At 68.0% G+C, this 14083-nt stretch overlaps 1 protein-coding gene across 1 annotated transcript; it reads left to right on the top strand.

Annotated features, from left to right (window-relative positions):
• Window positions 1-13173: 13173 nt before the first annotated feature.
• EMIHUDRAFT_365532 (hypothetical protein) lies at window positions 13174-13734 on the top strand (the record flags this gene model as incomplete). Its single annotated transcript, XM_005782652.1, has 1 exon — window positions 13174-13734. One exon carries the CDS (start codon window positions 13174-13176, stop codon window positions 13732-13734), a length of 561 nt encoding a protein of 186 aa, XP_005782709.1.
• Window positions 13735-14083: the final 349 nt, after the last annotated feature.

The raw sequence follows: 14083 nt of genomic DNA, 5'->3' as shown, positions 1-14083 counted from the left end.
CACATCTCCCCACATCTCCCCACATCTCCCCACACCTCCCCACACCTCCCCACATCTCCCCACATCTCCGGAGCCTCGAGGAGCTTGCACCTTGCCCGGAGCCTTCCCCCGGAGCCCTCCCGTGCCCCTCCCCCCAGGCGCCCTCGCCAAGGAGCCGTCGCGCCACTCCTCCTTCGCCTTCGTCGTCGACACAGAGCGCGACGCCGCCGCCTGGGTGCCACACCGCCACCGCCCTCGCAGCCCCCCCATCTCCTGCACCCTCCCTCCGCTCCACCACCTCCTCCTCCGCCACTACCGCCCTCCCCACCGCCCTCCTTGCTGCCCTCCTTGCCGCCCTCGCCGCCACCCTCCCTCACCGCCACCGCCAACGCCCTCCCTTGCCGCCAGGTGTGGGCGATCCGGGACTGGACACTCGACGTGCCCGACCTGCCGCCGCCCGCGCCGTCCGCCCCCGACGCCGACGGCCGCCGCCGCCGCGCGACGCTCGGCGGGCACGGCGGCGACGCAGACTCGATCGCCTCCGTCGCCGCTGCTCACAAGGCCTCGCGCCGCGCCTCCTCGTTCGCGCGCAAGCGGCGCGCCTCGGCGGCCGCCTCGGCGCAGCGGCCGGCCGAGTCGCCCGACGTCGGCGCCTCCGCCTCCCTCTCCCTCCGAGAGCAGAGGGCGATGCAGCTCAACTCTCCCGCCGGCGCGCCTGCCGACGTCGCGACGCACCACGCGATGTCGCTGCAGGCCTCGCGCGCGCCGCGGAACGCCCTCGCGGCGCTCGAGCGAAAGTACGAGGGCGTCGAGCAGCGCACGGGCGGCAATGGCTCTCGCCGCCTCTCCATGCCTCCGCCGCCGCCGCCCTCCGCCTCCGCGGCCGCCCTCGTCGGCGGGCCGAGCCCCGCCCCGCTCGACGAGGCGGCGGTGGACGGGATGATGGCTGTCGTGGCGGTCTGGCTTGCGGAGCGGGCGATGGAGCTTGAGCCGGCGGCGGAGGGGGCGGTGCGGCGGCTGGTTGCGATGCCGAAGTACGCACTTGAGGACGACGTCGAGGCGCTGCTCTACGGCGCGTGCGCGCGGCACGAGGAGCGTCTCGAGAGCGTCTCGCGTCGCGACGGCGCCTCTCGCGCCGAGGTCGAGCGGTTGGCGCGCACCCTCTGCGCAGAGGACTTCCCGCTGCCGCCCCACCACCCCGCCGCGTTTGGCTCGTCGCGCGCAAACACGATGCCGGTGCTGCCCACGCAGCGCGGCAACGCGCCGCGCCGCCCGCTCGACGAGGGCTCGTCGGACGGCTCCGCCCCCGCCTCCCCAACCGGCCGGCGGAGAGCGTCGCCCGAGTCGCGGCACGTCTCCTTTGGCGCGCAGGGTGTCCACCCGCTCGCGTCCGACTCGGACGAGGCGCCACATCTCCCCGCCGCCCCCGCCGTGCTGCCCCCCTCCCTCGTCTCCTCACCGCCGCCTCGCCCCTCTCCCCTGCTGCCTCTCTCCTCGCCGCCGCCTCTCTCTCTCTCCCCTGCTGCCTCTCTCCTCACCGCCTCTCTCTCCCCCCCCTGCTGCTGTTGCCCCTCACCGCCGCCCTCCTGGCAGGCCCTCTCCTACTCCGAGTCGTCGCTCCGGCCGGGGAGCGAGTCGGAGGCGTCGCTGCGCATGGAGTCGTCCCTCGAGCGCCTCTCCGAGGACCTGTCCGAGGACTCGTCCCGCAGCACCGCACCGCAGCAGGCTGCCTTGCCCGAGCAAGCCGGCGCGGAGGCGCACGCGCCCGAGGTGCCGCCGATGAGCGACGCGGAGCGGCAGGCGTACAGCGGCCTCTTCGCCTCCGCCGCCGCCGGCCGCACGACCGTGACGCGCCCTGCCGCGGAGCCGATCTTTGCAAAGGCGTCCACTTAATTAATTCACTAATTAACTATTCATTAGCTATTAATTATTAATCAAGCCGATCTTTGCAAAGGCGTCCACGTCCACGGAGGACATCGACCGCATCTGGCGGATGTGCGTGGAGGCGCGCAGCCGGCGCGCCTCCGCCGCCCTCCCGCCCGATGAGCTGACGGCGGACGAGTTCCGCGCCGCGCTCCACGTCGCCGCCGCAAAGTTCCGCGGTTTGCTCCCCGAGGGGCTGCCGCGCCGCATGCCGCCCGGCCTCCTCCCCGCCGCGGCGGAGCCTGAGGAAGGGGTCGCGCCGGTCGGGCCGCCGCCTCCGCCCGTCGTCGTCCCGGGCGACGCCGCTGCGAGGGCCACCGCCACGGACAGCGCCGCGGGCAGAGCCGCGGCCGCCACTGCGGACAGCGCCGCCGCCGCGGCGGCGGTAGCCGCAGCCACCGCAACGGAGCGGCACGCCCGGCTGAGAGCCACCGCGAGCGGTTCGTCCGAAGCTGCGGGCGCAGCGCTGCGGGAAGAGCTCCCGGAGGCGCTGCGAACTGCGACGGCCGACGCTTCCGCCGCGCAGGCGCGGCTGGGAGCCGAGTCGGACGGGCTGCTTGCCCTTCTTCGCACCGGCCGGTCGCACGGCGCCTCCTCCTCCACCACCACCGCCGCCGTCTCCTCTGCCGCTGCCGCCGCCTTGCAGATCTCTCGGCTGATGGAGGAGTCTGCCCTCTCGGAGCCGCTCGAGAAGCCGCCGCCTCTCGGCACTCCGCTCGCCGAGGTGCTATGCGCCGCCGTGGGCGTCGCCGACCGCCGCCACTACAGCGCCCCCTCCTCCGCGCCGTGGCCCGGGCTCGGACGGCCGGCGTGGCTGCGCGCGCTGCAGGCGGGCGGGGTGTTGCTCCGCTGGAGGAAGGACTGGCCCGCCGCGCCGCCGGCGCCCTTCTTCTTCTGGGTCGAGCCGTGCGCCCCCGCCACGGGAGCCAGAGGCGAAGGCGGAGGCGGCGGAGGCGGAGGCGGAGGCGGAGGCGGAGGCGGCGGAGGCGGCGGCGGCGGCGGCGGCGGCAGCGGCGGGCGGCCGGTGGTTGCGTGGCGTGAGCCGGCCGCGGCGGGCGGCACGGAGCGGCTGGCGCTGCTGCCGAACCAGTCGCTCTCGCTCAGCTCGATGGCGGAGGCCGGGCCGCTGGCGGGGCCCTCGCTGGAGGAGGCGCGCGGTTTCGCGGCGAGGGGCCTCCTCGGGGAGGGCCTCAGCGACGCCGCACTGCTGCACTGCTGCCTGCTGGTGAGGGGCTCTCCCCCGGCGGGGGGCGAGGGGTCGCCGGCGCCGACGGAGCTGCTCCTCCTCGCGCCGGACCGGGCCAGTCGCGACGGGTGGGCCGCCAACCTCGCCGAGGCGGTGGCGGCCGCGCGTGCGCTCAACGCGGGCCGGCGCGAGGCTGTCGAGGAGATCCGTGTCGTCGAAGGGGTGGGGAAAGGCGAGCGGATGCCGGTGGCGGTGGCGGACGCCGACAAGGCGAGGGTCGGGAGGCTCACCCCCAGCCACGGCGCGAAGCGGCTCGTCTCCCGCAGCCGAGCGTCTTCGGTCGGCCTCGCCGACGGGTCGGACCGCGTCGGCGAGCGGCTGGGGAGAGCGCGGGCGTCGCGCTCCGCGTCCGCCTCGAGCTTCGCTTCCGTCGGCTCGAGGGAGGAGCTGGGCAGCGGCGCCCCGTCGCCGACGGACGACTTGCGTGCATGATGTGCATCCCTCGTCTGCGAATGTATGTGTCGATCTCGTCCCAGTGTGTACACAACTCTCTATACAACTCGTCATCACGCGTAACCGTATAAGCCCTTCTCGTGTCCCGTGTCGTGTGGAAGGAGGTGCCATGATTGTACCATGTGAGCGAGCAAGCTCTCTACTTCACGGCCGCGGGGGAAAAAAGGCTGCGAAGGCCGAAGGCTTTGCGGCGGCGGCGCGGCGGCATGGGGCATGGACCATATGGTTTCTGCCGGCCATGCTGCCGGCGCGGTGAAACCTATCTGGGTTCAAAGCCACGACGCTACAAAAGGAGAGGGGCTCGCGCGGACCCCGGGTAAGGGGAGCGGGAACCGTGTGTGAACCCAGCCGCAGCCCCTCTGGGTTCCGGCTCCTACCCAGATAGGGGGTCTGTTCACCCTGACTCGCACCAAAACGCCCTACCTATCTACCTATCCCCAGCGCCCAGTCCGCGCAGCGAAGCGAAAAAAGACGAAAATATCGGTGGATTGGCGATTGCTATTGCGTGGCCCTCTGGGGCGGTCAAACCCGGACCTACCTACCTATTGCATAGGGTTTAACCCCGCAGACCCCCGATCTGGGTACTAGTAGGAGCCGGAACCCTGGGCCGCCGCGCGGGAGAGGCGACTTCCCGGCCGTTATACGCGGGGGGTGTTACCCCTGCTGCTCTCTTAAGGTTCCTCGGGCCAGTTTCGGGGGGCAAACCCTGCCCGGCCCCTAGAACCCCAGGTAAGGCCCAGGTGTGGCCTAGGGCATCAGAAGGGACCAAGAGCAGCGCCAGAGTGTCTGAGCCATAGATCGAGGGTGCCCACAGGACCCAAAACGCAAAAGAAAATAGCTTTCAGGCTCAAAAAGGGACGCACGAGGCAAATCTGATGTTGTGGAGTGATCCAATAGGAGCGAGGCCTCTTCCGTTGGGGGACCGAGTGAATAGGAAACGAGAATTGCCAGTTCGTCACGCGCGCGAGCGTGACACCGCACTTGGCGCCGAGCGGCCGCGGCTCAGACCTTGTGCAGGCCTCCCCTCGGTGCAAGCACTGGTCCGGACCGACAGCGCTCGATGTGGAGCAAGCAAGACCCCCCCCCCCCCCCCATCGGCGCGCGCCCGAGCTTTGAACGGCCGCCAGGAGCACCAAGAGGACTCCTCATGGCTGCTTGCAAGTGGGCCTCGACCGGCCTCGGCGGGAGGGGCGGGTTGTCCCGGTTGGTTCTGCAGCCCCCTGGGCCCGTGACAGCACCCCAAAACTCCCCCCTCGGCGGCATACAGCACTGCCAGCCAGCCTCTTCCTCCTCCTCAAGGGCTGTACTATGGCCATATTGCGCCGCCTCCTACTGGCAGCCGGGCGGGCGCGCGCCGGGCGCGCCTCGGCGCGCGCACGGCTCGCAACATTCGAACGAGTACTGCCGCCTGGCCGCCTCAAGGCTGCCGGGCGGTACCAGCACCCGCCTCCGCGCCGCCGTCACACACACCCGGCTCCCCAGAGAGGGCCGTCGACGCCGGCAGAGACGGCGGCGGCGCGGGCGCCAACGCCGCGGAAAATGTAGCTGCGGCGGCTGGCGCGGCGGCGGAGGGGGAGGAGGCGGAGGCGGAGGCGGCAGAGGCGACCTCGCCGCACTCCTCCCCCTCCGCTGCTCCGCCCCTCGCTCGTGCTTCCGCCCGCGAATCCGCCCGCGCATCCGCTGACGCATCCGCTGACGCATCCGCTGACGCATCCGCCCTGACCTCGGCGGAGGCTGGGGAGGCCAGGTCGCCTCTACTGCTGCTCTCAGGCGCCGCACGGCCCGCCGCCTCCGGATCGCCCGCCGCCGTCGCCGCCCCTCTCCACAGCGCCAGTCTGGCCGGCGCCGGCGGCGCCGGCGTGTTGCCCTCCGCGCCGGAGAGCTGCTCGTCCGGGTCCTGGCAAGGGCATAAGCCCACGTGGCAGTGACAGTCCTCCGTCATGTCGATGCCCTCGCCGACTCCAGCCTCCTCCCCTTCCATCCATACAAACCTCGGACCTCGCGACGCGAGCGCTCCTTTCCTAGGATGCCGCAGCTCCAGCCGCTGCTGGAGGCCGGTCGCGAATTTCGGGCCGTCGCCAAGCTTGCCGGGCGCATCCTCCATCCGGACCACGCAGCGCAGCGCCGCCGCTTATAAGGAATGCAGCTGCTCGGGGGCAGAGGCAGACTAAGACTAAGGCCGAGGCACGCCGCCGTGCGCAGCTCGAACCACAACAGTGCAGGCTGCTGTCGAGATCGCGTGTGAAGACCAGCGCACAGCGCCACAGGAGGTATTTTCTTCTCAATAACAAGGCTGTGAAGAGTTGCTTCGCCGTAGCTTTGAGCTCAGACCACGACGGCGGACCGTCGCAACCTTTCTCGAGATCCGTGTGAAGAGTTTTTTCGCCCACGGCGCACCTTGCAACGAGCTTGCAACCCGTTTCATCCCTCCCGTGCAGGACATGTTTTCTTTCTTTCTTTGGTTCCCGTTTCTTGTTTCCCTAGACCCTACACAGCAGTCAGCACCCCTCGCACCGGTAGGCTCGTACGCTCGTTTCCTCTCTGATTTCAAAAGAAACAACGACCCTAGAGTTCTCTTCTTGAACTCTATCTGACTGTGTGGGAACCAGACTCGGAGTGGAGTAGAAAAAAGGCAAGCTCGACGATTTCTTTTGTGTAAAACTCTTTTTTCACGCCACTCGTCAAGCCGCTCCAGAATGGCGCATATAGCGGGCGCCCCTCATCAGCTTTTGGCCGTTGGCGACGAGCCGCTCCGCCTCCTCCCCAGGGTCGCGACTCTGGCCGCCGTGTTCGATGGGGTCATAGAACTTCACTGGCTTGCCCCGTGGGTCGAGAGCGTTGCCGTACTTCATGGACACCTTGATGGCCCGCTCCGTCTTCTCCTTGCCTGCGAGAAGGGCGTTCAGATCGTCGTAGTTGTCGCCAATCGAGCGGTTAAAGGTTTTCCCGAGCGCGTAGAGGTAGTTGTCGGGGTGGTCGGCGCCGCCCTTAGAGTTGGCGATGATGTGGAAGACATCCTGGCCCTCAAGCTCGTCCTTGCCTAGCATCGAGCGCAGGCGCTTCGTATAATCCGCGCGCGTCATGCCCGTTGACACCGCGAGATTCAGAGCAGCGTTCTTCGTCTTTGAGCCAGGCCCATTGGGAGGGCTGCGCTGAATCTCGCTAAGCTTGGTAGCGAGGCGAGCGATCCTAGCCCGCAACGAGCTCTCGACCTCCTTGCGCGCAGCAATGGCCTCGGCTGACGCCAATTCCCCGTGGTCCGCATCGGCGGCATGTGCGGCCGCCATGCTGGCTAGGCGCTCCGCTTGCACCGCATGATCCGCCGCCCCATTCCCCGTTGCCGCGACGTTGGCCGCCGCTGCCGCCATAGCTGCTGCCGCCGCTGCCGTCTGCTGCGCGCCCGATTTCGAAACTTTTTGCGCCCGGGCCGACTCCGCCTCCCTCTCGTCCGCCACCTCCTCCAGACACGTCTCGCCCGAGTCATCGCCATTCGACCGCTCCGCAAATGCCTGATTCCACGCCTCCGCCTCCGCCGCCGCCTCCGCCGCCATCCTCTGCAGAGCCGCCTTCGCGCGCGCCTCTGCGCGTGAGTAGGCCACCGCCGCCTCGAACGCCGTTGGAAAGGTGCCAAGGGGACCGGAATACGAGTGATGCGCACGGAAGCGGCACGCAGAGCCTGCATTGACGTAGGTGGGCTGAACGCCCTTGTACTTTGAGATGTTTTTGTCGGCAAGGTGCAGTTCCAAGCCCTCCTTCCGTACCTCGTCGAATAACTCCTTCTCCCGCTCATTCAGATCCTGAAAGGCCACCGGCCATTCATACCTCCATACCCCCTCCCCGTTCTCCTCCCCTGGTGTGACGCGGATTACCTCCCCGCCCGTGCTGCAAGCGCTGCTGCTCTCACTGCTGCTGCGGCTGCTGCTGTGGCTGCTGCGGCTGCGGCTGCTGCGGCTGCTGTGGCTGCTGCTGTGGCTGCTGCGGCTGCGGCTGCGGCTGCTGCGGCTGCGGCTGCGGCTGCTGTGGCTGCTGCTGTGGCTGCTGCGGCTGCGGCTGCGGCTGCTGCGGCTGCGGCTGCGGCTACGGCTGCGGCTGCGGCTGGCAGGGCTGCGGCTGGCAGGGCTGCGGCTGCGGCTGCGGCTGCGGCTGCGGCTGCGGCTGCGGCTGCGGCTGCGGCTGCGGCTGCGGCTGCCGCCCTCGGCCTGGCTCCCATCGCAGCCACCGTCGCTGCCGCCGCTGCCCTCGCTGCCCCCTTCCATTGCAACTTTGTCTAGTGGTCTGGAGCCTGACAGAAAGCCTTCTGAAAGCGGATACGTAGCTCGTTCGGAAACTCCGACACTTCGACTGTGAAAGGAGGTATTTTCTTCTCAATAACAAGGCTGTGAACAACGCTGCTCGCACAACCAACAGCGTGTCGCGCACTCATTCATGACCGGTCTCAATGCCCCACCCCCCTGCGCGCGGGCCTTCTAAGCCCGCGGGTAGTCTCCCCCCATCCCCACCCAGGGCAGCCTCCAGGGCCGCTCGCACCTCAACCTCTCACAGACCAGCGCACAGCGCGATAGGAGGTATTTTCTTCTCAATAACAAGGCTGTGAAGTCGTTCGACTGGCCAGCACGTCGGCGGGCGAGTTTGTGGCGCACGCGCTGCGCGTAGCCGTAGGCGGCGCGGTGGGCGGGTGGCCCGCCCGCTTGAGAGAGAGATTTTTTTTGATTCTGTGAGTGTGAAGTTGTTTGCTGCAGTGACCTGTGAGTCGTTAGTCGTGATTTCTTGTGTTGGTTTTATATAGTTATAGAGAGAGATTTTTCACTTATTGATTTTCACAAAATACAAGAAAACGCTCTCTTGTTTGGGCTCTCTGAGCTGAGAGAAACTCTCTCTGAGAGTTGTTTGGTATCGTTTGCCGACATCCCCCATTTTTGGCCAGATTTTGCCTCAGTCTGAGCTCAGTGCACCGTGGACAAAGTGGTGCCGCTCAGAGCTCAGTGGGTGCTTAGATGCGTCTCAGTGGGTGCTTAGATCGTCCCACCTTGCTGCGGACGGAGGCTCTGCACGGCCGAGAGGTGAGAAGCGTTCCGTCATGATTCTCTACCCTGGGCCTGGCCAACTCCCCACCTCGACTGCCCGCCGGCACGGCCCGGCGCCTGCGCGGCTGTGCCGTCGCGGCGCTCCCGCCACGCGAGGAGGAGGGCGAGGACCTGCGGCCGGTTGTGGGCCCGCGCCTCGTCGAGCGGCGTCGCGCCGCACGAGCCGCGCGCCTGACTCCGGAGGAGAGGGGGGGGGGGGTCTTGTGAGGCGACGTGACCCACAGCCCTCGAGAGAGAGCCCAACTCAGCCGCCTCGACTGCCGCGCCGCGCTGCAGCAGCCGCAACGCGACGTCCTCCATGCCTGTTCACACGGCGAGCCGTGAGGCTCGCCTCTCCACACCCGCCTCCTCCGCGGCCACGCCCGAGTCCGCGCCGTGCGCCGCAACGAGGTGCAGCGGAGTGGTGCGCTGCCTACTCGGGCAGCCAACGGGCGCGTCGCGCGTGCAGCGGCGGAGGCGGCGGTGGCGGCCCTCGGGGCGGGGCCGCGCCAGCGCGGGTGGAAGCGCGGGACGAGGCGGTTGAGAGCGGTAGGGGACATCCAGCGCAGGATCTCGTGCCTGCCGGGGGAGGGGGAGGGGGAGGGGGGGGGAGGAGGGGGAGGGAGGGGGGGGGAGGGGGAGGGTTGGCTGGCGGGTGAGCGAGGTGGTAGTTGGGCGAGGGTGGCGAGGGGGTGAGGGTGAGGGCGACGACGGGGCACGTGCCAGCGACGATGTGTCGGCTATATGCCGGCTATATGCCGGCTGTATGCCGGCTGTATGCCGGCTGTATCTCGGCCGTATCTCCGCTGTATCTCGGCACACGCGCCGGCGGCTCGCGGCTCGCATGCGCGCGCAAGTGGCGGCGATCGAAGAGAGGGACGCGGCGGCGGCCTCGGCAGCCTCCTTGGCGGCGGCGGGGTCGGCGGGGCGCGGCAGCTGCCCTCCCACGCCCTGCTCGGAGCCGCCGCCGCCGCCGGCGGCGGCGGCGGCGGGGTCGTGGGAGGGGGAAGCGGCTGCTGCAAGCGTGGCTGGAGGGTGAAGAGGGGTTGCGGTTCGCGGACCCAGCGCGGTGGCGCAGGAGGGCGTTGCCGTGCGAGGAGGAGGAGGCCGAGCAGGAGGAGGAGGAGGAGGAGGAGCAGGAGCAGGAGGAGCACAGGAGCAGGAGGAGCAGGAGGAGGGGAGGCAGCGCGAGGGGCGTGGCGAGTCCGGCGACAGAAAAGCGAGAATCATGTCGAGCGCCTCCTGTCGGACATGTCCGGGACGCGTCAGGGACGTGTCAGTACTCGGTTCGCAAGGCGCGCACCGGCTGCTCTGGCTGCTGCGCCGGCGGCCGCTGCGCGCTGGTATCCGCGGCGGGATATGGCGGGATATGGCGGGATATGGCGGGATACCGGGAGATACACGCGGATATGATGAGATACGGAGCCCCCATGATCGATGATGTGTTCACGACAACGTCGGTGAAGCGTGAAACCGCAAATCGGACGCGACGGGCGAACTTCGCGCTTCGACGGCCCCGCTTGTCGAGCGCTTGTCGATTCCCATGATTGGCGAGAGCTCGTCATCCTTTGCTCTCCCGTTCTTGTGTGCGTTCACCAGCCACACAGGAAAAGACGCACAAGACCTTCTACCTAGAGTTGGCTAGGTTTGGTGGTAGAAGTGGTTAGCGCTTATAACACGAACTAAAGGCTAGCGAGGCGAGTGGGGAGATCCGAATGGGACCCCACACGAGGGCCGAGTGGGCAGGGAGCCGCATGGCGAGCAAGCCCAACTCAAGCTTGTAGAAGGAGCCTGGAAGATGGGCTCGGAGGCTCGGGTTTGTCGTCAAAAATGTGTAATCAAATCACACTCCCGACTAATACTATAGAGCAGCGTCCTAGCGTCCTGGCGTCCCATCAGCGTCCGAAGTAAACGACTATCACACACAGTGGACTGAATGCCCGGGGTTCATAATCTCGGGTTTGTCGTCGAAAATGTGTAATCAAATCACAGTCCCGACTAATACTATATATAGGGACTAGGTCTTACCTCCTTTACGTGTACTCGTAGCTGTGCGACGGCAGCGATGGATGGGCCGCTGCCGTCGGGACCATGCATCACTTCCGTGTCCGTATTGTACTGTAAGAAATGCGACATCCTAAAGCGACGAAATCTCACAGCAGGGGAAAATGCCTGTCAGTGTCATGTCTCACGCGTCATGCCTGTGGTTAGACGGCTCCATTGCGGTGCGTGCACCGTGATCTACCGGAGCGTTTACCGTGGACGCCGCCCGCTCTGCAAGAGATGTCGATCTGCCTATGCCACAGTGGATGCCTTGCTGGCAAGGCAAGGTGCAGGCATCGCATCATGTCGGACGTCGCTTGGCCAGTTGCCCCCCGTCTCCCTCTTCCCTCCCCGCCCCCCCCCCCCCCTCCGGCCCCCTCCTCTCCTCCTGCCCCCTCTCCCCCCCCTCCTCTCCTCCTCCCCCTCCTCTCTTGCTCCTGCCACCCGCCCCTCGGGGCGAGCTGACCCCCCCCCCCCCCTCCCTCCCTCCCTCCCTCTCCCCTCCCACAGGCCTCTCGAGCCACCTCTCCTCCTCGCCTCGCCGCTACTCCTCCTCCTCCTCCTCCTCGAGAGCACGGCGAGACACAGCCGAGACACGAGCCGAGACACGAGCCGAGACACAGCCGAGATCTCACCGGAGACGCAGCTGAGACGCAGCCGAGACACCGCCGAGAGACATAGTGAGATTCTACCCCACTCCTCCTGATCGACGCACCGGCTGCCCACCCACCCCCCCTCCCCCCCCCGCCACAGGCGAGCCTCCGCCGCCCACCGGCCGAGCCTCGCCCAGCTCGCGGCAAACGCGAGACCGCCCGCCCGCCACGCTGCCAGAGGCGGCCGAGGGCCCGAGCACGAACTTTCTCGGAACCGTCCTCTAGGCGACCTCCACCTCAAGGGCCCGCCGCCGCCAAAGCCGCCGCCAAAGCCGCGGCCGGTCGCGCACGCCAGCGCGGCCGGCAAGCTGGTGTGATCCAGGCTGCGCAGGCAGCCGCTGCCGCCCCCACCGCCGGCTTCCCCTTTCTTGCCCAAAGGGACGCGGCATTGTATTCGCGGCATGTGCGAGAGAGCGCGAGCGCACCCAGCGAGAGGCTCCACGCAGCCACACGCAGCCCGATATTCGCCGCTCTCTCGCACAGTGCTCAGCCTCAGGCCCGCGCGCCGCGGCTTGCCATACTCCGTTTCTTCTGGCCGCTGCTCTCGAATAGCGCTGCTAATCCCCGTTTCCAATACTATCTCGCGTTGAAAATTGACCTGTTTTGAGAAGAAAATATTATATATACCACACCCCGCAAAGTCGAACCCAGAAGTGTGTCCATGGCGCTCGCCGCCCGCAAGCGCGCCCGCACCGGCGGCGGCGGCGGCGAGGAGGACGAGGAGCCCGTGCCGGTCGCGGATGGCTTCGAGGCGCCCCTCTTTGGTGTGCGCGTCGTCGGCCAGGTCACGACGCTGCCGCTCGAGGGCGAGGACGGCCCTCTGGAATCGCTCGTCATCAAAGGTGTTGCGAGCGATCGCGCGGGCGCCTGGTACGTCACCACTGAGAATGCGGTGCTGCACGTCTCCGCGGCCGGGCGCGTGCGCAGCGTGGCAACCCTGGAACGCGCCGGCTTCCGCGGCATCGCCATTAGCCCAGACGGCAGCGCGCTGTTTGTGTCGGACTTTGACGGCGGCCACAAGATCCTGCAGGTGGAGGCTGCGGCTGGCGCGGTGACCGCGCTTGCGGGCCGCGGCGAGTTTGGCGACACTGACGCTGTGGGCGGCACGGCGCAGTTCTTCTGCCCATACGGCGTCGCCGTCAGCCCCGACGGCAGCGCTCTGTTTGTAGCGGACATGTTCAACCACAAGATCCGGCGGGTGGAGGTGGCGACTGGCGCGGTGACGACGGTGGCGGGTAGCGGTACCAGGGGCAGCACTGACGGCGTGGGCGGCGCGGCGCAGTTCAGTTACCCACGCGGCGTCGCCATCAGCCCGGACAGCAGCGCGCTGTTTGTGGCTGACCTTGGCAACCAAAAGATCCGCCGGGTGGAGGTGGGGACTGGCGCGGTGACCACGATCGCGGGCAGCGGCACCGAGGGCAGTGATGACGGCGTGGGCGGCGTGGCGCAGTTCTCCGGCCCATGCGGCGTCGCCATCAGCCCCGACGGTGGCGCGCTGTTTGTTGCGGACGAAGTCAACCACAAGATCCGGCGGGTGGAGGTGGCGACGGGCGCGGTGACCACGGTGGCGGGCAGCGGCACTCGCGGCAGCACTGACGGCGTGGGCGGCGCGGCGCAGTTCGACTACCCACGCGGCGTCGCCATCAGCACCGATGGCAGCACTCTTCTGGTTTGCAGCGCGGAGGACTCCCTCCGCCAGGTCTGCGTGTCGGCGCCTCCTCCGCCTCCCACCTTCGCGCCGATTGTGGTGCCGCCCTCGACCCTGGTGGCAGACCTCGGAAAGATGTGCGGCGACCCCACTCTCCCCCAGGGCATGGTCACCTTCATCGTCGGCGATGACGAGGAGCGCTACGAGCACGTGAGCAAGAGCCTGCTCTGCATTCGGTCCGTGTTCTTTCGGACCATGTTTGGCATCGGCATGAAGGAGCGCGACGCCGCCGAGGTCACGGTGCGCAACACCGACCTCGCCACCTTCACCGCCCTCGTCCGCTACCTCTGCACCGACCAGCTCGACCTCGGCGATGAGGAGGGCGGCAGGGCGCAGCGCGCGCTCGATCTGCGGCAGCTGGCGCAGATGTACCAGGTGCCGCGCCTCGAGCTGCTCTGCGCGCAGGCGCTGCAGGAGAGCGTCCTTCCGGCGAGCGCCGTGGCGCTGCTCGAGGCGGCGCACACGATGGGCGACGGGCGGCTCCTCGCGCAGTGCCGCCGCTACGTGGCCGACAACGCCGCCGAGGTGCGGGCGAGCGGCGGCGTGGAGCAGCTGCGCCACTTGGGCGTGGCCAAGGGGCTGCTCGGCGACGCGCTCGACCAGGTGGCGGAGCTCAAGGGGGCGGTGGCGGCGCGTGAGGCGGACCTCAAGAAGGTCCGGGCATGAGTGAGGGGCAGCGCCCCACGCCTGGCTCGCCGCTCGCCTTCCGGCAGCGTGCCCGCATTTCTTATGCATTTCACCACTCTTCATTATAAACCGTGGTGGCCGCGAGCGGAAGCATCTTCGACAGTCGTATCTCGGCCGTGCGACGTCGCGGAACGGGACACTGGCGCGCACTCGTGGCACTAACACAGGTACACTTGAGCACTTGAGCACTGGATCAGTGGACGTGCTGCACAGTCTGGTTCCACACCTTCTGATGTGCCGTATGCCTGCTGAGCCATACGATTGGGCAGTGAGTAATTACATGTATGATCTGCTCCTGCACGAAAGATGCAACTTGCGAACAGAGATT

The sequence above is a fragment of the Emiliania huxleyi genome, assembly GCF_000372725.1.
Source record: "Emiliania huxleyi CCMP1516 chromosome Unknown EMIHUscaffold_188, whole genome shotgun sequence".
NCBI lineage: Eukaryota > Haptophyta > Isochrysidales > Noelaerhabdaceae > Emiliania > Emiliania huxleyi.
The sequence above is the reverse complement of the archived record's forward strand: the minus strand, read 5'-3'. Positions and strand labels throughout refer to the sequence as shown.